This window comes from Wyeomyia smithii, chromosome 2 (genome assembly GCF_029784165.1).
Source record: "Wyeomyia smithii strain HCP4-BCI-WySm-NY-G18 chromosome 2, ASM2978416v1, whole genome shotgun sequence".
In the NCBI taxonomy this organism is placed as follows: Eukaryota; Metazoa; Arthropoda; class Insecta; order Diptera; family Culicidae; genus Wyeomyia; species Wyeomyia smithii.
The window spans coordinates 194,269,899-194,292,089 of NC_073695.1; the positions used below are offsets into that span (position 1 = coordinate 194,269,899).

Genomic DNA, 22,191 nt, shown 5'->3' on the forward strand with positions numbered 1-22,191 from the left:
ACAACCAACCCGCTCCTGAGAACGATAAATTTCGATAAACGCGGCGAGGAAGAGACCGTACTTGAAATGTTTCGTTAAGTGCCATAGAGACCAACGAGCTAAAAAATACCGTTCGTAGGCTACAGTTCTGTATGGGAATTGTTTCACGCTTTTCTGTATTATATAGTTTGTAGTAAGCTCTAATGTCTTGAATTGAAAGAGGTACACGCGTTTGTGTGGAATAATCTACTTTTTTTTCTGGAAAATATAATTGACGGTAGAAGAAATATGTTAAGCCATTTCCACTGCTTGTAATTATTGCACGAATTTGCTTACTTTTCCTTATCGAAGCAAATATGTACCCAAAGTAAATGTACAATTCTCGCGTAATTTTTCAAATCGATCAATCTAAATTAACTTTGAAAATTTCACTCAACATTTTGAATCCTATTTAAAAACGAAACAATATTTATTCCAATGGATACTTCTAAACAGTACTCCTAACTAATGTTTCGCATTACTGCGTTGAAGATTCTAATTATGTTTGAGAATAAATGAGTTTTCAGCAAAAATAAAATACACAACGCTTTGCTTCAGCCAAATCTAAATACGCCCTTTTCATAGGTCATAATGTCAACTAGCGTGACGGTATGCTGTGAGCTGGTGCGTTATTTTCGTCAAAATGCTGTGTAAGGGGCGGTTCCTAAACCACGTGGTCATACAAACGGGGACGGGGAGGTTTGTCAAAAGACCACGAAAGACCACGCACGGGGCTGGGGGGGGGGACGGGGGGGGGGTGGTGCGTGGGTTACGAAATGACCACGTGGTATTTTTTCCTGACTTATGATTTATTGTTGCCACCAAGTCAAGAATTAAGCTTTTGAATTTTTTCTCGGAAATTTATAATGTACTGAAAGTTTAATAATAAAAATGTAGAAATTTAAGTGAATTTTTAGCACAAGACAAATGAAACGACCACATGGTTGAAGTCGCAAAAGGGGGGGGGGGGTTGACCAAAAGACCACGAAAGACCACGGGGGGGGGGTGTACTGGGGGTGTAAAAAGTGATCAAAATATGACCACGTTGTTTAGGAACGGCCCCTAAGATTCTCCAGATTGATTGCTTCACATATGTGATTTGGTTGCGTCAAAATGGTGTGAGTGATGTTCGAGGAATGATTTTTTTCGCGTCGGTTTCGTCGATTTTATGAGAGCGTATCTGAGATGGCAGTTCGTTTTGCAATTTCGTTGGTTTGCTAGCAAAATGGTGTAAGTAAAAAAGTGAAAGCAGGGTAGTTCGGTCGTTTGTCAAAATATTTAAAAAGTGTCGAGAAGCTAATTTTCGCAGAATTCATCAAGTAAGCTCCTTCGTTACTTGTTGCATGATAACATAACATTTAAACCTCATTTGTTTACATTTTGCGACTTACGCCGGTTTGATAATTGCGATAATTGAAAACCACGAGTATTACAAGCAGGGCTGTCATTCGCACACTCATTGCGCTCAGTGTGTTAATTTTACGTCAAGCCACAACGAGAACGGTACCTACACATTTAGACAACCAACAGGCACAAAGAGAAAGAGCGAAAACGAAATGACTATGAAAGATATCACCAAGTGATAAATATTTCAAGAGAGGGAGAATAAAACAACACTTTGTGCTGCTTTTTGTGACACATTGCGTGAGAACCAAGAGCTTCAGTTTGAGCAGTTTGCGTTGCGTTTGCGGGTAGGAAAAATAGCAGAGAAAAGAAACCAAGAAGACCATATACATTTTTGAGAATTCATTTAAACACGATTCTCAATGGCGTGGACGTGTTTCTTAGGATATATAACGCACGTCCAGACATGTTTCTGTCCCGGTATTTATATACAATCGCTACATGCATTTACTGCTCATACTGTTCATTAGGGTGGTAATGACTTGTATGGAAAAAAATTGTCCTTCGTCGCATTTAGAAGTTCGTGCAGTCGAAAAGTGAAAATTTAACCGATCGATTTTTTAATTTTTTGTTTTTGTATAACACCAGATCTCGATTTTTCATGCATTTTTAAGACATAGTAGGAAGAAGTAGGAAAGAAAGTAGCTGTATTGTTTTAAAGAAGCATGTAAGTTCCTCAAAAGAACTCAACGCATTTCGAAAATGTTCTGTGCCGCGAACCGAAATGTGCCGGAATAAAGATGCAGGTTATATGACGGATGATCGTGAGGTGATCGGAAGGTAAAAGTAGTACTGCGATGAACACTTGAATGGTGCAGAGGCAGACGACTAAGACGACTGTACTAAAATAGCGGAAATAGGAAAAGTGCTAACTTCCACTATAAGCGTAGTTAGGGAACAACAAGACAGCTGGGGAACATGATATTAAAGCGGCCCGAAAAAGCAAGGAAATCTTGGCTAGTTAACTGTTGGTTGTTACAACCTGGATTACAGAACGACTACAGGAGAAGTGGAAAAAGGGGATAATACACACAATATACAAAAAGGGTGATTAGTTGGAATGTAAGAACTATCGAGCCACCATTATTCGCAACGCGGCCTACAAAGTGCTGTTCCAGATCTCTCGTCGTCTATCGCCTAGTGGTTTTGGGTTCGCCACAGAAGGCAGAATCACGAAAGGCAGAAGCACGAAAGGCAGAATCATGAAAGGCAGAACTCTATGACCGTGCACACAAGGCAGAATATTTCAAAAGGCAGAATTTCGAAGGGCACGAAAGGCAGAATCACTGATAGCAGAACATGACTCACGATAGCCAAGTGCGTGATGGAAAATTGGTGCGAATCCTGGTCACGGTATCAAAACTGCTACTCTACATTTATTATTTGATATTATTTGGTAACCAGACATAATAACTAGTCACACAGCAATGATCAGTTTTGATAGGGGGTGCCATTCAAGCCTAATTATTAGATCCGAAACGCGCAAACTGGTTTGGCTCAGCTCCTCAAGACTCTCATGGCATCGCGGAGAGTAATCTTTCGATGTTAGGTATAACTCACACTAGGCTCAACGGCTTGTTGGTTATAATTAACATAAAACAATTCATGCGGCGAAGACGCATAATCGAGGGCAAGGAATCGAGGCGGCACAAATCCGCCGTGGTTTCCGCGGTCCGAGCCGGCCGCCGACCCGCCGTCGGAAGCGGCGGCCTCTCGCATACAAACAACTGATCTATTGGTTTTCTAGGATTATTTAAACAAGTTTTCTTTCCCTTAGTTAAGTCCGAACGAGCGGTAGCGAGTAAGAACAGCATACACTTGGACAATAGAGTCGGCCAAAGGCTACGAGTGTGTGTTGTTTAAAAGAAAATAGACCATTCTTTGATTCTGCCACTCGTGCTCTTTGTGATTCTGCCATTCGTTATTCTGCCTTATGAAATATTCTGCCTTTCGTAATTCTGCTTTTCGTGAGTCTGCCTTTCGTGATTCTGCCTTTCGTAGGAGACCCGTGGTTTTGTGGGAAATTATCAAACCGATTTTTTGAACAAGCGATCGACAACGGACCGAACCTTTACGTTACGACAGGTACTATGTTCCTACGCACCTCTCAGTCATTGATTTCAAGGCCGCTTACGACACTACTGATCGTAACGTGGTTTGGAAGATTATGGACGAGGACGGCCTTCATCGACGTTTGTCTGCTACGCTGACGACGCGGGCTTTGTTGCTAGATTCAGGTGGTTGTTGAATCATACACCAAGCTGAATCGTGAGCTTAGTTCTAGGTTATCAACGGGTTCGTATACCTCTAATCCTTAGTAAAGTCGGATAACAACGGCAGCATAGAAACTCTAAGACTTATCATTGCTGAAAACCGGGCTTACTATGGACTTCACGGTACCCTAAGGTCTGGTAGACTTGTACCTTGCCGTCTTGTCGTTCATAAGATTGGTAGTCCTCTACTGGGTTTTAAATGATGAGTTGAATCCCTGGAAAGAGCTCTACACTCCTCGCATATTATTGATGTCCGAACCTAACGCGGCGCAAATGTCGATTTTGACCGCTATCTCCTGATGGTCCAATTTTAACAAAGACCTTCGGTTGTCAATGTGGCATCTTTGATGTGATATTTTCGATCAGTGTAGAAGGCTATAGGACAGAGATAGAACGAAGCGAATAAGAATAAGAGTAAGAAGAAAGTAATCAGAAGAGTAGGCACGGGCGTTGATAAAGAAGCACGGATTTGCGCTAAAACTAAACCTAGATTTCTTCCTTAAATAAGTACCGGAGATCCGAATTGCCGTGTTCATTTGGCTTTCACATTGGCGACGAGGTGGAAATGTAAGTTGAAGTTAACTATATTTCTCGTTTCAGCGGAAAAAGATCGTCTTTCGAAATTGCTTACATCATTCATGAAAGTAGAGCTGAAATTAATTAGCGCTATGCCACCCGCCATGTGTATTACATGTGTTGGTGAGATCACCTCTCTTGACAGAGTTAACAGGATAAGGAAGTGAAACACGAAACTTGAAAAACATTACACGGCGGGTTCGCTAAAATTTTATAGATTCACCCAGAAAAAAAAACGGAGAGGCGGGTTCGCCAATTGCGTTATTGCACAGTGTTTACTTGTGAGTTGTCGTAAAAATTCTAACGGCGGTGGGTTCACCAAAAGGAAAAAAAAGAACAGTTGTTCTACCATGAAACAATATAACGGCGGGTTCGCTGAATGTGAGATGGTGGGTTCATCATAGACAGGAGCTACAGCGGGTTCGCTGAATTTTAATGAACGGTGGGTTCACCGTGGACAAAGGCAGATAGCGGGTTCGCTGACAACATATGAATGTTGATTTTAAAACATACTGTTGAGATGTATTGTAGGGCGGTATCCCCAAGAATGATCTGATCGGTTCAATTTGAGCTTCACAGTTTTGATGTTTATTTTATCTATTTTACTCATGACTAGGGCTGGAATGGATTGTCGTATTAAACCATTCATAACTACCATCGAGTCATCTCACCTACCGATTGCTTGGGCCAAGTGGAAAAGGGACTTGGAGGCCTATTTCAATTCGGAAAAAATTGAATCGCAGTTGGACAGAAGATCAAAATTGCTGTATTTGGGAGGCTCAGATTTACGTGATGTTTATGACAATTTACCAGACAAAAGTCGTATATCGTATGTAGTTAAAGATCTACCATATTATGATGCTGCCATCGCCAAGCTGGATGCACATTTTGAGCCTTTTCGGCGCCGTACTTATGAACGACACCAATTCAGGCAAATTGCACAGGAATCTAATGAAAGATTTTCTGATTTTCTACTTCGGCTGCGAGCTCAGGTAAAACGATGTGACTATGATAAACCTGATGAAATGATACTGGATCAGATTGTGGAGAAGTGTGGTTCGAGCAAACTTCGCCAGAAACTATCAAAAAAGGATCTGAATCTGGAGGAGGTGGAAGCCCTTGGTACGAGTCTGGAAGAAAGCGAGAAAAAGCTGAAAGAGTTCGCAGATGTCAAACCTTCGGTGGACGTTAACAGAGTATCTGATCCGATTGCAAAGCGGAATACTATCAATGGACCTAAGTGGAACAAACCACCATCTGTGTGGCAACCACATCAGCAAAAGTCATGGAGAAGTCGATCAGATCCAGTCTGTTTTGCTTGTGGTAAGCGAGGACACGTAATAGTTGCCAGGCGAAAGATGCGACATCATGAATTGCAGAAAAATTGGACATTATGCGAGACAATGCCGGAAGCGTCCAAACCAAAATCCACGACCGACGTTTTCTTCCGTGGCTCCAAAGCGAGTTCGAGTAATCGAAGAAACTTCAACCGAAGACCAGAAAAATGAGAATTATATTTTCTATGCAATGGGAGAAAACACATTCCCCTTCAAAGTTGGGAGTGTGGAAGTACTCATGGTTATCGATTCCGGTGCAGCCGCTAACATAATAAGTCACCCTTCATGGCAGCAGATGAAACAGAAAGGAGTGTTGGTAACGAACATGACGACGGTAGTAGATAAGATTTTGAAGGGTTATGGATCGGACAAGGCAATGGAGATATTGGGTAGCTTGACCGCTACTATCGAAGAAGTAGGACGACAAACTGAAGCACAGTTTTACGTCGCCAAGAAAGGACAACAGTGTCTTCTGGGAAACGATACTGCGAAGTTGCTGCAAGTACTAAAGGTGGGGTTTGACATTGATCGAGTTGGAGAGGAATCATCAATGGAGTTTCTAAAGATCAAGGGCGTAATTGTTGAGATACCAGTCGTTCCTAATGCTCAACCTGTTCGCCAAGCATATCGACGTGTTCCCTACGCTCTTGAAGCCAAAGTCGAAGAGAAACTGGATATGTTGCTGGCTCAAGGGATCATTGAACGTGTCCAACAACCTTCCGAGTGGGTCTCTCCTATGGTACCCGTCATCAAAGATTCTGGGGATATTCGATTGTGTATTGACATGCGTCGAGCCAACCAGGCTGTAATGAGGGAGCCTCACCCTTTGCCCTTGGTCGATGAACTTCTGGGATCAGTCGATGGGGCAACCGTTTTCTCAAAAATCGACGTTAAGGATGCCTACCATCTACTAAAGATCTCTCAGCAATCGCGTTCAATCACCACCTTTATCACGAAAACCGGTTTATACAGGTAGATACTTACGTTAATATTTGAATTGCATCTTACTTGTTGTCTTATTTCTTTTGCATAGCTCTTCAATAAATAAAATAAATCGCAGCAATTGCTTATTGTTGTAATTATTTTTTAATTATACTATTCGTTTTTAGATACAAGAGACTAATGTTTGGGGTGTCGTGTGCTCCTGAGATTTTCCAAAAAACTATGGAAACAGTACTGGTAGGGTTGAAAGGAATTATAATATACCTTGACGATATTGTGGTGTTTGGTGCCTCCAAAATCCAGAGGAGTTACTCAAGAGATTGGAACAATATGGGGTACTCCTGAGCCACCAAAAATGTGTGTATCGTGCAAACGAGATTGAATTCCTCGGCCACGTGCTAAATGCCAATGGTGTGAAACCCACCGAAAGTCGGATCACAGCTTTAAGGAGCTTTCGAGAGCCGAAGAATGTGAGCGAACTCAGAAGTTTTTTGGGATTGGTCACATATGTTGGTAGATTTGTATCCAACCTCGCTACGAAAACTGATCCTCTCCGACAGCTTTTGCGGGCTGGGTCAACATTTACTTGGAAAGATGAACATAGCGCTGCATTTGAAAAAATCAAAGAAGCTGTAAGTGATGTTGGCTACTCAGGATTCTTCAATCGGAAGAATAAGACAAAATTAGTTACCGATGCAAGTCCCATGGGCTTAGGTGCCGTTCCTTTGCAGGCGAACGAACAGGGTGAGCCCAGAATCATAGCATTCGCCAGCAAAGCGCTCACTGATCTAGAGAGGAAGTATTTTCAGACAGAGAGAGAAGCCTTGGCCATAGTATGGGCAGTGGAAAAATTCAGTCTGTATCTGCTGGGAACTAGATTTCAACTCATCACTGACTGTAAAGCGTTGAAATTTCTGTTCAACCCTCGATCTCGCCCTTGTCCACGCATTGAGCGGTGGGTTTTGCGTCTCCAGGCCTATAATTACGAGATCATCTACGAATCTGGCTCGAATAATCTGGCCGATGCACTTTCTCGATTGTGCGTAATTCCACCTAAAGCCTTTGATCACTCAACCGAAATGCATATCCATCAAATGGTGCAATCTTGTGTTCCAGACGCTGTTGTACTGAAGGATATTGTGGAAGCGACCAAGAAAGATGGAACCCTTCAAGAAGTCCTGCTATCCTTGGAGATGAATACAGAAAATACTAGAGGGTATAAACAGTTCAAGCCGGAACTACACACGGCAGGAGGAGTTGTCATGCGTGGAGATCGCCTGGTGATTCCAGAGACTCTTCAAGCCCAGGTTATTGCTTGTGCCCATGAGGGACACCCAGGGATGAGCGTAATGAAGAGACGTCTACGCCAAAAAGTTTGGTAGCCGAAGATGGACTCTCAAGTCGAGAATTACGTTAAAAGTTGCAACATTTGTACCTTGGTTTCGTCTGTAGAACCTCCAGAGCCGATGCAAAGAACAAGAATGCCCACCAAAGCTTGGTCAGAGCTAGCAGTAGATTTTTTGGGACCTCTCCCTAATGGGCACTACTTGCTAGTTTTAATCGACTATTTTAGTCGATTCGTGGAGGTGGTGATAATGAGGCAAACCCTTGCGGAACTTGCAGTACAGGCGTTATACGAAACATTTTGTCGGTTCGGTTTCCCTGATATTCTTCGATCGGACCACGGACCACAGTTCATAAGTGACACAATGAAGACTTTCTGCAAGGAGTTCGGCATTGAGCAACAGAAAACTACACCCTATTGGCCGCAAGCAAATGGGGAAGTTGAACGCATGAATAGATCCATTTTGAAGCGTTTGCGTATAAGCCAGGAATCAGAGAATGCAAACTGGAAATGGGATTTGATGGGGTTATCTTCTCATGTACAACTCCACGCCGCACTCTACGACAGGAGTTGCCCCTTCGCTGTTGATGTTTGGAAGGATGCTAAAGGACAAACTGCCAAGCGTTACAGGAGCACCGGAACAAATATCGGAAGGTATAAGGGATCGAGACTGGAATCTGAAGCTCAAAGCAGCTGAATCGTGCAACAAACGGAGACAGGCCAAATAAAGTACGTTGCAGGAAGGCGATGTGGTAGTGGTGAAAAGAACATCGAAGAATCACAAACTGTGCAGTAACTTTAGTCCAGAACCTTTCGAAATTATCAGCCGTTCTGGGTCGGAAGCTGAAATACGCTCCAAGCAAACGGGGAAAATATACTACAGGAACGTTTCTCATCTTAAGCCGATAGTGTCTGATATACGCGAGGAGGAACTTGTTGAAGAACGCTTAAGTGAGGGTATTGAAGCAGAAGAATGCACCACTGACTACCGGGTTATTGGTGAACATTCGAGGCCAACAACGGATGATCCTCCGGAGACGAGGCGCGATCGCAGAATTCAAAAGCCGCCGAGATATTTGGCAGATTATGTAAAAACACTAAACTTTAATAAAAAGTAAAGGGGGAGTGTGGCATCTTTGAAGAAGGCTATAGGACAGAGATACAACGAAGCGAATAAGAATAAGAGTAAGAAGAAAGTAATCAGAAGAGTAGGCACGGGCGTTAATAAAGAAGCACGGATTTGCTCTAAAACTAAACCTAGATTTCTTCCTCAAATAAGTACCGGAGATCCGAATTGCCGTGTTCATTTGGCTTTCACAGTCAACAACATTCACTACTGTCGCCCCAGCTGAAGTTTCAAGCTGAAGTTCGACCAATCAGTTTGCTTTCTTCAATAAGTAAACTGTTTGAGAGAATTATTCTTAACAGAATGATGTCACACATCAACGAAAATTCAATTTTTGCAAATGAACAGTTTGGATTTCGCCATGGGCATTCCACAACTCATCAATTGCTCAGAGCTACTAATATGATACGAGCTAACAAATCTGCTCTTTTAGACATAGAAAAAGCATTCGACAGTGTTTGGCATAAAGGTTTGATTGCGAAATTGCAAACTTTTAATTTTCCAATTTTCCTAATCAAAATTTTAGAAAAAATATCTTACTAATCGAACTCTGCAGGTTGTCTATCAGAATTCAAAATCTGATAGATTTCCTGTCAGAGCAGGTGTACCTCAAGGTTCAGACTTGGGTCCAGTCCTGTACAACATATTCACTTCAGATCTTCCTGATTTGCCTCCAGGATGCACAAAGTCATTGTTCTGCGATGACACGAGCATTTCCGCAAAAGGAAAAAGTCTTCGTGTCATATGCAGTCGATTGCAGAAAAGTTTAGATATTTTTTCTTCCTACTTGCAAAAGTGGAAAATCTCTCCCAACTTCTAAAACTCAAATGATAGTTTTTCCGCATTGTTTAAAGAACAAACTTTTGATTTACAAACAAATTTTTAGACCAGCAATGCTTTATGCTGTACCGATCTGGTCAAGTTGCTGTTCAACAAGGAAGAAAACGCTCCAAAGGAATCAGAATAAAATTCTGAAAATGATTTTGAAGCGTCCTCCTTGGTTTGGTACACTCGAATTACATAGACTTACTGGTGTTGAACCATTAGAAGCTATGTCAAATAAAATTATTAACAATTTTCGACAAAAATCGTTGCAATCCTCAATTGCTACGATAAGCTCTCTTTATATCCAATAAGTTAGCAATTAAGTTAGTTGTAAGTTTACTTCCCCTTTTCTGACAAGTAGGTTTAAATCCCTACGAATGATAAGTCCTAATTGCGAAAGCAAACAAATCCTAACAATTAAAATTACAAATTTCTAACAGTGTTGAGAAGTCACCATTTGTGATTGGACACACATACTCAATATTTACTAATATTTATCATAAATACTTAAGCTACTAACAAATCCCCCCTTATAATAATAATAAAAATTCACTACTGTCGCCCGCCACGGTATGATCTGCAACGACTTGAACTTTTCGAAGTCAACACTGAGTACGCGCAAAGCCTTGAGGCAGCGTTGGCGTATTAGACAGAGCTCATCGAAACCCCTCTAGAGGAACAATGTCAAAGAAGCCATTAACAGTGTAGCGGAAGGTGCTTCTGTGTTTGTCGAAAGGTATCGACGGAGCGGCTGATTAGAAGAGGAGTGTTAGTCGTTTCTAGACAAAACGAATGCAACACGGGCAATAATGCTGCAGCAAAGAACCCGTCGGAACGTGATGCGGACCAATCTTTTCCGGGACAAAAAGCGCCGCATGGAAGTAGCTTTATCGTTTTCTAGAAATGCGTAAGTTTCACAAGAAACCTTAACATATACCGCGCCGGCTTTTTGTCGCGAGCCGAAATGTGTTTAGGAATGAGGATGCAGAAATCTTGACGGATGAACGTAAAGGTGATCGACAGGAGGAGGTAGCACTACAATAAACACTTTAATGGAGTAGTCAAGACGGCAGAAGAAACGATTATGTCCGTACAGCGGATGAGGGACACATACGATAGGTAAAGTTGATCAGTTGGGAAAGATGGCAGCGGAGCTTATCAAGCTGAGCCCGGATAAGTTAGCTTCCTGTCTGCACCAGCTGATAATCAGGATCTGAGATACAGAATAGCCACCGGAGAAGTGGAAATAGAGCGTAAATGCAAAGCCTTGGTGCTATATTCCGATTCGGAACTTGACCTTTTGTTTATTATAGACAGACTTCGCAGTCACTCTCTCCCAAGCCGAGACATGAACCCACGAGGACTGGCTTTTTAGGCCAGCATCGTACCTCGAGACCAACTGTAAGAATGGAAGAGGGATATATATATGGCTAATATACAAGAAGGATGACAAGTTGGAATGGGAAAACTACCGAGCGATTACAGCACTCAACATAGCTAAGATCATCTTTCGCCGTCTCTCGTCGCTAGCTAGAACGTTTATGAAAAGTGTTCAAGGCGATCGGGGGGATGAACGATTCAAATCTTGACGATCCCCACGAAGCATCTGTTAATCGATTTTAACGCCGCTAAAACACTATCGACCGGATAGAGCTATGAAACGTTATGGACGAAAATGGTCTTCCTGCGAAACTGATAAGACTGATCATCCAACGTTGGTTGGATGGTGTCCACCACTGTCTGAAGATTTCGGGCGCGTTATCAACAGTAGAGTGGCAATGCTTGTATGAAAAAAATTTCATCATCGAATTTAAAAAACCGAGCATGTACATTTTGTTCATTGGCCCAAGAAATGATCTGTGCAAATTTTCAGCTCAATCGGAAATGATTAAGGGGTGCCTCAAAGCGCTTAAAGTTGTGATTTTTCGACCTTCGAAAAACTACTAAGGGGGGAGTACAGGAAATTGGGAAAATCGAAATTTTGTTTTCAGTGCCAAATGTCTTAAAAATACATAAAACGTCGAGATCTGGTGTTATCTCGAAAAAAAAAATTTTTGACCGAAAATCGACCTTCTGGGACTAGCCGTTTTCTGAGCAACCGGAAGCTTAATATGAATTATTCTAGAATGGGCTTCTGAAATGACTCACAGCTCGTGCCAAACCAGATGTATATTATTTTAATGTTCATTTGGAATCTTGAACTTGATTTTCATTAGGGTGGTTCAAAATACCGAGACAGTTGCTGAAGCTTCAAGGGTACATAAACAATACGAAGGGCACGAATACGAACGGTTTTTACCCTGGATTCGATCGGAAAAAGACGCAGAGATACACAAGCGTGTATTGTGGTTGAATCAAGTGGAGTAGCAGGGGAGCTGGGTAGTTGCGAGGCTACAGAGTCCGTTTTGGGAAGCGAGTGAACATGGGTTCGAATCTCAGCAGATCTTAGTAGAATCGAGCCACTCGATGTCAAGGGACTTAAGCATAGGTTATTATTCTCAGGCTTCCATTTGACGCTGAATTCTACTATAGCACGCTACTCGACAAACTCAGTCCCTCTTATAATGAAACTGACCAGAGGGACCCACAATTGAAACCTCTCCAGGGAATCATAATCGTCGATACTTGGCAGGAAGAGCAAGGCTCGGTAGACTAGAGCAGTAAGCATGAAAGGAAGAGCAACTTCTAAATAGCGATATTGCTAATAAAAGGAGTGCGAAACACAGCAGACACCCGGGCTATATCATTATAAAGCAACGTTTTTGGTCGTAGTGATAAGTCCAGTAGAAAAAAGTGGGGTAACACTCTGAAAGTTTGGGACGTTCGAGGGAACCAGTGACCAGGTTTGTTAGGGTAATATTGTGACGCAGGTTTTTATTATTATTCTGGAGACATCCTTTTTTAAATCTTCATTGTCACTAAATATATCAGAAGTCATAAATAAGCACAATTCGTCTCCATTGAAAAAAGTTACTGCAGAAGATTTCTGACTTATTTAGTGACATTAAAGATCAACAAAATTATATCTCCAAAATAGAAAAATATAGGTACAGGGCCAGGTGGTGGGAGGCCCGGGGCAGATATTTTCGAAGGGCCCTTTATTCATAAAAAAATTAGAGGTAAGAAAATTTTGAATTTTGAAATGACTGAGCGCTTCGTTGGAAGGTGACTAGTAAAAAAAAGGTCACCACTCTGTCTTCACGTCTGGCCCAGGTCTAGGGGGCCCCTTGTGTCGGAAGGCCCGGGGCATTTGCCCCCTTCGGCAATCATCGGCAATTGCCATCATTTGGTGTCCCAAAATTATGTAATTGAAATAGGTAGTTGAATTTTTTCTCTTACAAAACGTTGCTGATAGCGGTAAAGCCATTCAAATAAGCTTATAATTGAATTCTTGCTTTTTTTACTAATGTACTTTTTTCGACCGCGGCCGGTGCAGCTTTCAAAAATGTTTTACTTTCCTTGCTATTTACTAATTTACTATGTTCCACCCTCTTTCCAAGCAACTGACGAAACCTTGATGTAAAAGGTACTATTTAAACATTACACCATCATTTTAATTCGTAGACCGTACCGGTGACATACGGATGGCAGATTTTTGTATTACAATTTTACCGCGATAGCAGTATGTAAAGCTGTTTCGTTTAGTGAATAAACGAATATATTGAGAATTTAGACGATCATCTCAATCCTCGCAAAGTCTCGTCATATGAATATGATGTAAAAGCGCAATTCCCAGAAGCGTGCTAAGGGTCGGCAGAAGACGTTTTCTCCAAAATAACGAAACATAGAAAAATGCCGTAGCCCTACGTCATGCGGTCGTGTCTTGGATACCACCCTTTTACTATTTTTTTAGAGAACAATCAACTATAATGATTTTCAAATTTTATTGAAGAGAACTTTTTCGCGTGGAGTCGTTTTTATACGCGAGAAGAACGTAGCGTGTAAATAATCGAGTAAATTAAAAAAAAAAAACGGGTGAAAATAGGCGCGTAAAAAGCGACTTTTGTATTATTTAAAAGGTTATATACCTTTTTAGTTAAATAACAGGAGGGTTGTGTGCAAAGCCACGACCGCAAGGTTGAAGTAGAATACTTTTACAAGAAAGATAAAGTAAATAAACGTTGACTTATCAGATAAATCGAATTTTGCGCTTCAACAAGGTTGGCGCTTGACAATTTTTAAATTTTGAGATGAAATTTTTTCGGATATCGTGCGTTCTGAGACACGGAAATAAAGTAAAATTTATACCTTTAACAAATTTAAAAATGTAAATTAACTTTAGAGAAAACATTAACGCTTTAACCATCAGGTTTTTATTTCATCCTGAAAAGGATTTGTTTGTATTGTATTTGTTGTTCATTTTAGTATCGGATAAGATGTCGATCACATCTTTGCGTTATCACTGACAGTGCGAATAAAGTATTCCTTGTGATAAAATAATCAGTGAAAAGCTGATTTAACACTCAAAACTAGATGGCTCACGTGTTGTCAAAATGAGTCAACTTTTCATTGAATGCATTTACTAGTGCCCACTATCGCACAGAGACTGCATTTCACTGAAGTGCCTCACTGCATCAGTCGCTATCGATGCTGAGATCCGCTGCAACTAGTGCGCTATCCATAGGCATGTCACAGTTGTGGCCGCTATACGCTGCCATTGGTATTCATTGTCTCTGCATCAGCTAGCCCAGCTGCTATCGTTTCTGGAATCCGCTGCAACTAGTGCGCTATCCATTGCTACGCCACAGCTATGGCCGCTTTCCGCCATCGCTGGTATCCTCTGCACTGCTAGTGCTGCTGCTAAGGGAGAACGACTGCGGTTGTCGCTGTCTAGAACTATTATGAGTGGCTTCGGCTGAAACAGGCTCTTTTATAGGCCAAATAGCATGTTTTGAATTGCAAGGTATATGATTCTGTCGACCGTGCTTGGGAAGCAATCATATAACGACCAATCAGAGGTCGAATTTTTCGTTTTGACAAGGCTTGACTATTTTCAATAGTGCAATAGTGTGAATAATAAAATTACAATTATCTTCTTTGGGGAAGAATCTTAGAAGATTTTCCAATTCATTGCTGCAAGAACGAAGGAAATCCATTGAATACTAACCGATTTATTAGCATTTGAAATTGGACATGTTTTTCACTTTTTTCGGTTTTAGATTTTCATTTCACATCCCTATGTAGCCGAACTTCCTGAGAGAAGTATTCTACTTAAAAAAAAACCGAAATTTTTTTTTGCCTTATGTCAAAGTACAACATCTTGAGAACATTTTTACAAATTTCCATAAAGATCTGAGCCATAGGGAGAAAGTTTGAGCGATTTGCAGCGCGCCAGGCCAGGGCCGCATAAGCTAAACTTGAAACTTTACACGCGTTTATCTCGGAATGGTGTTTCTCAACAAATGACTTTGCCGTGTTTACGATGGCGATAAAACTAGTGAACCGATTTTCTTCATCTTTTTTTTTTAAAATGTTCGTTATTAAAATCCCCGGTTGTTGAACGATCGTTTTTTGATACACGAAGTTTAACTTTGCCGAAAAAACAATTTTATTACAATTTTCAGCGTTCAAAACATGTTTTTCTCGGGAAAAGCGTTCCAGTTTGCACTGAAAATAAAATACTTATAAAAACGATCGTTCAGATACTCGGCACACTTCTAAACTAATGAAATAATATGAGTTTTTGATTTCAGTTGATCTACTGCATCGCTATCGTAAACACCGCAAAGCTCTGCTAAAAAAAGGCGTTTCGGGGAAACGGCCATTACTTCCCAAATAATTGGTATTTCTTATGAACAAATATGTTTCGTAGTTGTTGAATAACTGAACTCTCAGAAAATTACTACTTTTTATTTACGCAATAAAAAAGGTCTTACACGCTCAAAAAAAAATTTCTCTTTTTTCTCGAGCAAAAAGGTACAAAAATAAAAACAAACCGTTAGTAGAACAACCAGCTGCGGGTATTTCTTAAAATAATGCTAATTTAATTTGACAATAAGTGTGTACACTTTAATGAAAGAGAAAAAAAGTGTACCTACTCTTTGAAGATAATGCCCTGTCGGTTGAGTATAATCATTGACGTTTCCTAACATGTTCTGTTGAACATCGTTTTTTAACACAAGCATTCAATATTTTCTTTACGGCCAGCGAAACACATTTTACTAAGGTGTATTAAACGCTTTGCAAACACACAAGCGTCATAAATTTTGGCTGGAAAACAAATTACTCGAATCAAAACGACATTTACGTGATGGTATTGGCAAATTCGTGCACGTACGAAACTCACACCATTTCAATTATTTCGGGATAAATCCTACTGCTGTCGGATGAGCCGATAAATAATTCAACCGAAAGGCGGTGGCTTCTGTCTCGACGCGAATCGCTGCCCATGCGGCGGCTTGCAAATATTTCGAAGCGGCCAACAAAAGCCATTCATCGTATGATGAAACTATATGTAACACCCTATTCAATCGGGTGTTTTGAATAAAATGTATGCACTACTTTCCAACCACACAACCAAACTGCTGCCACGAATCGCTTCCAGTTCGCTCGGTTAACATGGCAGGCACCTCCCCGCTTGTTCGTAAAAAGTAAATAGAGAGCAACAGTGGCAAACATGATGCAAGAGGATTTTGTATCCCCAAGCTCTACCCTACTCTGGGTTGAGAATTCAATTAGGGCAGACTGGCTGCACATTCAGTGGGGAAGGATCCGCCTTGCATGTCTGCATCATTCATGTTAGTGTCATGTTTCGAATAACAAACGAATGGGTTTGATACACAAACGCGGGCTAAAACCATCGCCGGGAGTCTGTTCTAATATTATCAGTCTTGTGTGTTTTCCTGTGATGATGCTTGAATGAAAGTAAACCAACAACTTACCATTTCAACGACTTCCACTTCGGCCTCGATTCGCAGATGGTACAGGAACATCTTCAGGTCCTTTTTGATCTGGATCGAGTTGTCCTCCATTTGGGCGACGGTGAAGATTCGCATCTTACAATTTTTCCAGGAGCGATGTTGCTTCAGCAAGAATGGCAACAGCATCAGCAGACCGCCATCGTGTACAATCCACCAGATGTCAATGTTTCCGGCAATCTGTGAAAAGCAAGAATGGTTGACTAAGTGCGTCGAAAATTAGCAGCGACCGCTTACCTTATCCTGCGACGTTGGGAAGAAATTGATTCCTTTCGGTACCAGTAGTGCCATTCGGGCAGCACTGACATTGCGAACTGTCTGCAAGAATACGTGCCAGGTCCGATCATCTTCACTTTGACGCCAGCCATATGGCCAGCCCAGGATCACAGTGTTCGGTTTCATACCACCAAGACCAATTGTCTGAACGCTATCGGCAATAGAGATGCATCGATTCAGGTGAATTTAAATGAATTTAATGGGCTAAACAATGTTCTTACGCATGAGACAATCCTTCGGCCACGTTGGATGCAACCATCACATCGCAGAATCCTTTCAGCCTTTCCTCTTCCATGGTCTTGCGGAGGCTCTGCTTGGCAGCGGCCGCTTCGCCAGCCCGTCTGGTGAAATCACCCGGCACGAGGGAAACAACCACAACCAAACCCTTGCCGGCCTTCAGCTGTGAGGTTAGCGAGAATAGTTTGCGATACTTGGGCGTAAAGTCGTCGTTCAGCTTGGCCAGCATCAGTATTTGCGGTCGCCAGTTCTTGGTGTGCGGTGGTCCCTCCTCTAGGCGGAGCAGCGAGTAACGGGCAGCCGACAGGGCAATACCACGAATTCCGTCACCCCATTCCTTCTCAGCTCTGTTGATTGAAGATGGACAAACAGGGGGAAAAATGATTGATCGCTCAAGTGAAATCACAATGTAAATAATGATTATGATGATGGTAGCGTCGGAGAGTCCACTGTGTATTGCTGATAACGTTGTATCGATTATGTTACTTGATTATGATGTTGAACGAGACATGCGATTGAACGCATTATGAGTTAAATATATATTTTGCAATCTGTCGGAAATACATGTTCACGTCAAATTCAACATCCTGACTCTGCAACTTTAAAAATAGATTACAATGCAATCATAACCGAGAGGGGAAATACGAAAGTACACCTCGATTATCGATGAATGCCATTTTAAGTGTTATGTATATAGTTTGCGGATCACTAGCCACACTTACCCTCGATACTCGATGTACTTGTAGACGAGAACCGCCAGACCCATCGCAATCAGTGCAAAATACCAAGATGTCATGAACATAATCGACAAGCACAGCGTTAGCCCAATGAGTGACAGAGACCTGTTGAGAGAGCGAGAGAGAAAGAGGTGAGTGTGTAGTTCAGTTTATTGGCAACATCCGGCATCCGGTATCCGGTGCTGGGTCATTGATAGTTTGCATTGTCCAGCGTCGATTGCACCGCAGAAACGGTGAATAAAGAATCGAAAATGTACAGGAAAAAAGCACACAGCGTTAAATGGTTCCATTAGATGTTTGGCATGGTGAGTGCACGGATTGCGTTTGAATAAATAAGCTTTTTTCAAACATCACAAAATTTTTTGTGTTATTTCTGAAACGGAGATGAAAAACCAGTTCAGATGACCTTTGTAGCAACGGAAGGTTTTACTTGTCTTTGAGAATATTATAAAAATTTGTTAAGATTATATTAGTTGTTATTAATGTAATTGGCAAAGTAAAAAGTCTTGTAGGAAAAGTTGAAAGTTTAGGAATATTAGGTTGTCCTGAAACTGCATCAAGAACCTGCATTTTTTCTGCAGAAATGTAATATTTGAGATGATTAAACCTTCTGTTTTGACACATTTTGCATATTGAGCCAAAGCACAATTGCATACTATGCCACTGGGTCTGGCATAATAATTTACTTGTCCATTTTAATTAGTCTAAATCAATGTGGACTTGGCAGATGCTAGTGTAATTTTCCAACCACAGTTAATGTTGAAAAACCTGCAGCAGAAATAAGTTCTAAATGGTTACTCTGTATATGATTTGCTTGTCTGCTACGAAAGTTTTACTGCGAGAGAAAAAAAACATTCATTTATAGAAGCGCATGCCAAAGCTAGTGCAAAATGGTTTCCACCGGTAACCGTTCAACCAAAACTATTCCTTTCATGCACAAAGTACAACATTTACATTCAGAAATTTTCAAATTTTCTCCTGACTCGGATCCAATGTACAGCAGAACAAAACAGAACAAAAAAAAAGCTTGTTATCGCCAACTTACCAGTGGTAGAACTTGAAGCGTGGCCGCCAGTTCGGGGTTCGTAGCAGTGTCTGGACGGCACAAGCTAGATTGACAAAACCGTAGCACATCAGGAAAAACATGGACAGCAGCGGGGCGAGCAGATCGACATTTCCTAGCAGGATGCCACTCTGGCAGATTAGCAGTGTTAGAATAAGGGCACGCGTCGGTTCACCACGCTTCGACGACACAGCAAACGGTTCGAGAAATGGAATGATGCCGTCCTTAGCGATGGCCTGCAGCAGCCTCGGAGCCCCGGTTAAACTTTGCAGTCCAGCACCCAACGTCGAAAGAAAGGATCCAATCAGGATGACCCACTGGTTCGGCCAGGCCATGTTCGCCACGACCAGTTTGCCTCCTATCGACTGTCCGAATCTGCCGGAAGATGGACGGTATGTGAGATAAATTGAATTGTTATATTTATGAGCCATCCGTGCGGTGAGTAACTCGAATTACATACCGCCCCTCAGGCGTTCCCAGCGCGGTCATATGTTTTATACTCACTTGTCACGCAGCAGCAAATTGTCAACCGTTCCGGCGAACAGGATCACACAGGACAGATATACGGTCGATGTAGTCAGGATGGCACCGATGGTACCGATCGGGATACTCTTTTGTGCGTCCGCCAAATCACCGGATCGGTTCGAGCCCGCCATGATACCTTTTGGGAGGGGGGAGACGATTAGTGCGGGTAGGTGACGTCAACGTATATTTTGGTCCATTGGTTAGTTAACTAATAATGTCACTCAACAAATCTTCTGGAGACATTTAATATTTTTCCTCTTAGTGATATAAGTGCGGAAGATTGATGAACTATAGGATATAGTTATAGTTATAGGATAAGTCAACAAATCCTACACCGAAAGAAACAAAAGTTTAAATAGACCAAGCTCTTCTCTGATTTGACTAAAAGTTTGGGGAATTGTTCATTTAAGGTTACTATGCAAAAATCCCAGCTTTAGTGCCGATCCGTGAGACAAGTTTTTTGATAGAAGTACCATATTTTTGGAAAAACTTTCTTTAGCCCACAAAAATATAATATCTAGAAATAAACTAAAATATTATTGAAAAAAAAAAAAAAAAACTAGTCAAGAAATCCAAAAAAAACTATTTAAAGCGGCAGAGTTGCCATATATGTTCTTTTTGCGTTTGAAAAATTAAATTGCGTTTTTCGGTAAATGAGTATATTCTAATTGCTAATTTGACAATTACTATACGCCCTATTACTATTAAAGAAATTCAAAAACATTCTAAATTTCGACCGGAAGTCTTGGCAGTTGCTTAGATATACAAAACAAATTTTTTTCAATTTTTAAGTTCTTGCTTAAACCATAGACAAACGCAAGGAAGCACTCCATACAAAATTCTTTAAGAAAAAAAATGTGGTTTTAATTATCTCGCACGCTACTGGAAATATTCCGCAAAAGATAAAGTTTCAGCATTTCTAGCAACCATATCCCCAACTGCGTTCAAAGGGAAACAGCACTTCAGCGCCACCATCGCTGTGGCAGAAAAATTCCGGAATTTCCGTACCTGAAACCGTTCACCGTTATTTTGATCCAGGAAAATAAATTATCCAAGAAAATATTTTGATCTAAGAAATAAATTATGTGTTTCGTCTGTGCTTAAGTATCGTCAAGAAAGTTTTTTTATTGGTGAAAATTTCTCTAGAAATAGATTCTCGTTTATGGAATAAATGCTTTTTGACGTAGAACTATGTCTTTCAGAAAGTTCGGCTACGTAGTGTAAAATGAAGATCTGAAACCTAAACATGCCAATTTCAAATACTCAAAAGTCCGACATTTTTCAATGGATTTCGTTCGTTCTCGCAGCAATCTCTGATCGGTCGACACAATTATATAACTGGTGAACAGGTGCATTCGCACTCTTTGGGTTATATAAGAGCCTGCTTCTGCTTAAACCGATCATTTTACTAGTAGGTGGCGAATCGGACGGTCCTTTTTAAGTGGAAGTAACGTCTGCGGTAGATGCAGCAGCAGTTCCTCTACAATGAAGCTGCCTTTGTGCGGTAGCGGCAGCATCAGCAGTAGGTACATTGACCGCCATATTCTCCAATGAATAGCTACCGTATGTTAATAACACACAAACGCTTTGTGATTCTGGGAATCAAAATCTGTGGGCCGTCAAATTTCCAGTGTGAAAACAGTTTACCACTGTGTTAAAATAAGAACGCCTTATTCCTACTGTCAGGGGTAGCATAGAGATGCATCATATGCGATATTAATTTTACCATCAAATTGTCCTTTTGAGAACAAATGAAAATTTCAGTCAATATGTTCGGTAATAACATAGAGGTATGAGAAATTACTCATAGAGAAAATTAATCAACAAAAAACCTTTCTATGCGACTGAAACATCGCAACTCAAAAATTTCAAATTAAATAAAAAACTGTTTTTTTAATATCCTAGTAACTACCAACACTTCCGAAAAATTTACAAAGTTTAAAAATTCCTTGGCAAATTTTCTTAAAAATGCATCATCCAGAATGGCCATAATCAAAAGAGTTGCAAAGATAGTAAAAAATAAGTATAGAAGTTGTAAGCAAATCAGAGTAAATTTGACTTCATTTCTTAAAAATGCTGTAATTCGAATTTTGCTCATTATATCTCGGGGTGATAAACATTTTCCATGTAAAATTTTCTCAGGGACACTTTGAAAGTATCAAATTTGAAATAAAAATTTACTCGTTTGCCGAAAAATGCACCGTTTTTGTTTCAAATACCGAAATATCATATCTGGCAACACTGCCTCACCGTTTTCACAAAAACCGTTTTCAAAACTTAGTCGTAGTTCGAAAAAATACTAATAACACAAAATGACATATGGAATTGTAAAAGCCGGTCACCCAAATTGATTAATTGTGCTCAAAATTACAGGGATTGATCTCTAGCGAGAATAATCATACACGTATTTTTTGCTGGGTTATTAGGATGAAATAAGGTGTCCAGAAAAAAAAACGGCTTACCGGATATTCTTTACTTTAAAAAAAATTTTTACTTTTGGATCGGTTGATTGATTTTCGATCTATTTCGATACATTTGAAGGAAATTATTTCTGGTTTAGAAAAAAACTTAGCAATCAAATATGTGTACT

General features: G+C 40.8%; 1 protein-coding gene across 7 annotated transcripts in view; it reads right to left on the reverse strand.

The window, feature by feature from the left end:
* The window catches only part of LOC129724986 (solute carrier family 12 member 4), a 318,737-nt gene that overhangs the window by 31,451 nt on the left and 265,095 nt on the right, over positions 1-22,191 (reverse strand). For all 7 annotated transcript variants that reach the window (XM_055680331.1, XM_055680330.1, XM_055680329.1 and 4 more), the window contains 6 exons: positions 19,581-19,737; positions 19,059-19,451; positions 17,999-18,118; positions 17,261-17,623; positions 17,001-17,190; positions 16,728-16,943 (listed from right to left, as the gene is read on the reverse strand). In XM_055680331.1, coding sequence (XP_055536306.1) covers positions 16,728-16,943; positions 17,001-17,190; positions 17,261-17,623; positions 17,999-18,118; positions 19,059-19,451; positions 19,581-19,737 — 1,439 coding nt within the window. The remainder of the gene's footprint in view (positions 1-16,727; positions 16,944-17,000; positions 17,191-17,260; positions 17,624-17,998; positions 18,119-19,058; positions 19,452-19,580; positions 19,738-22,191) is intronic.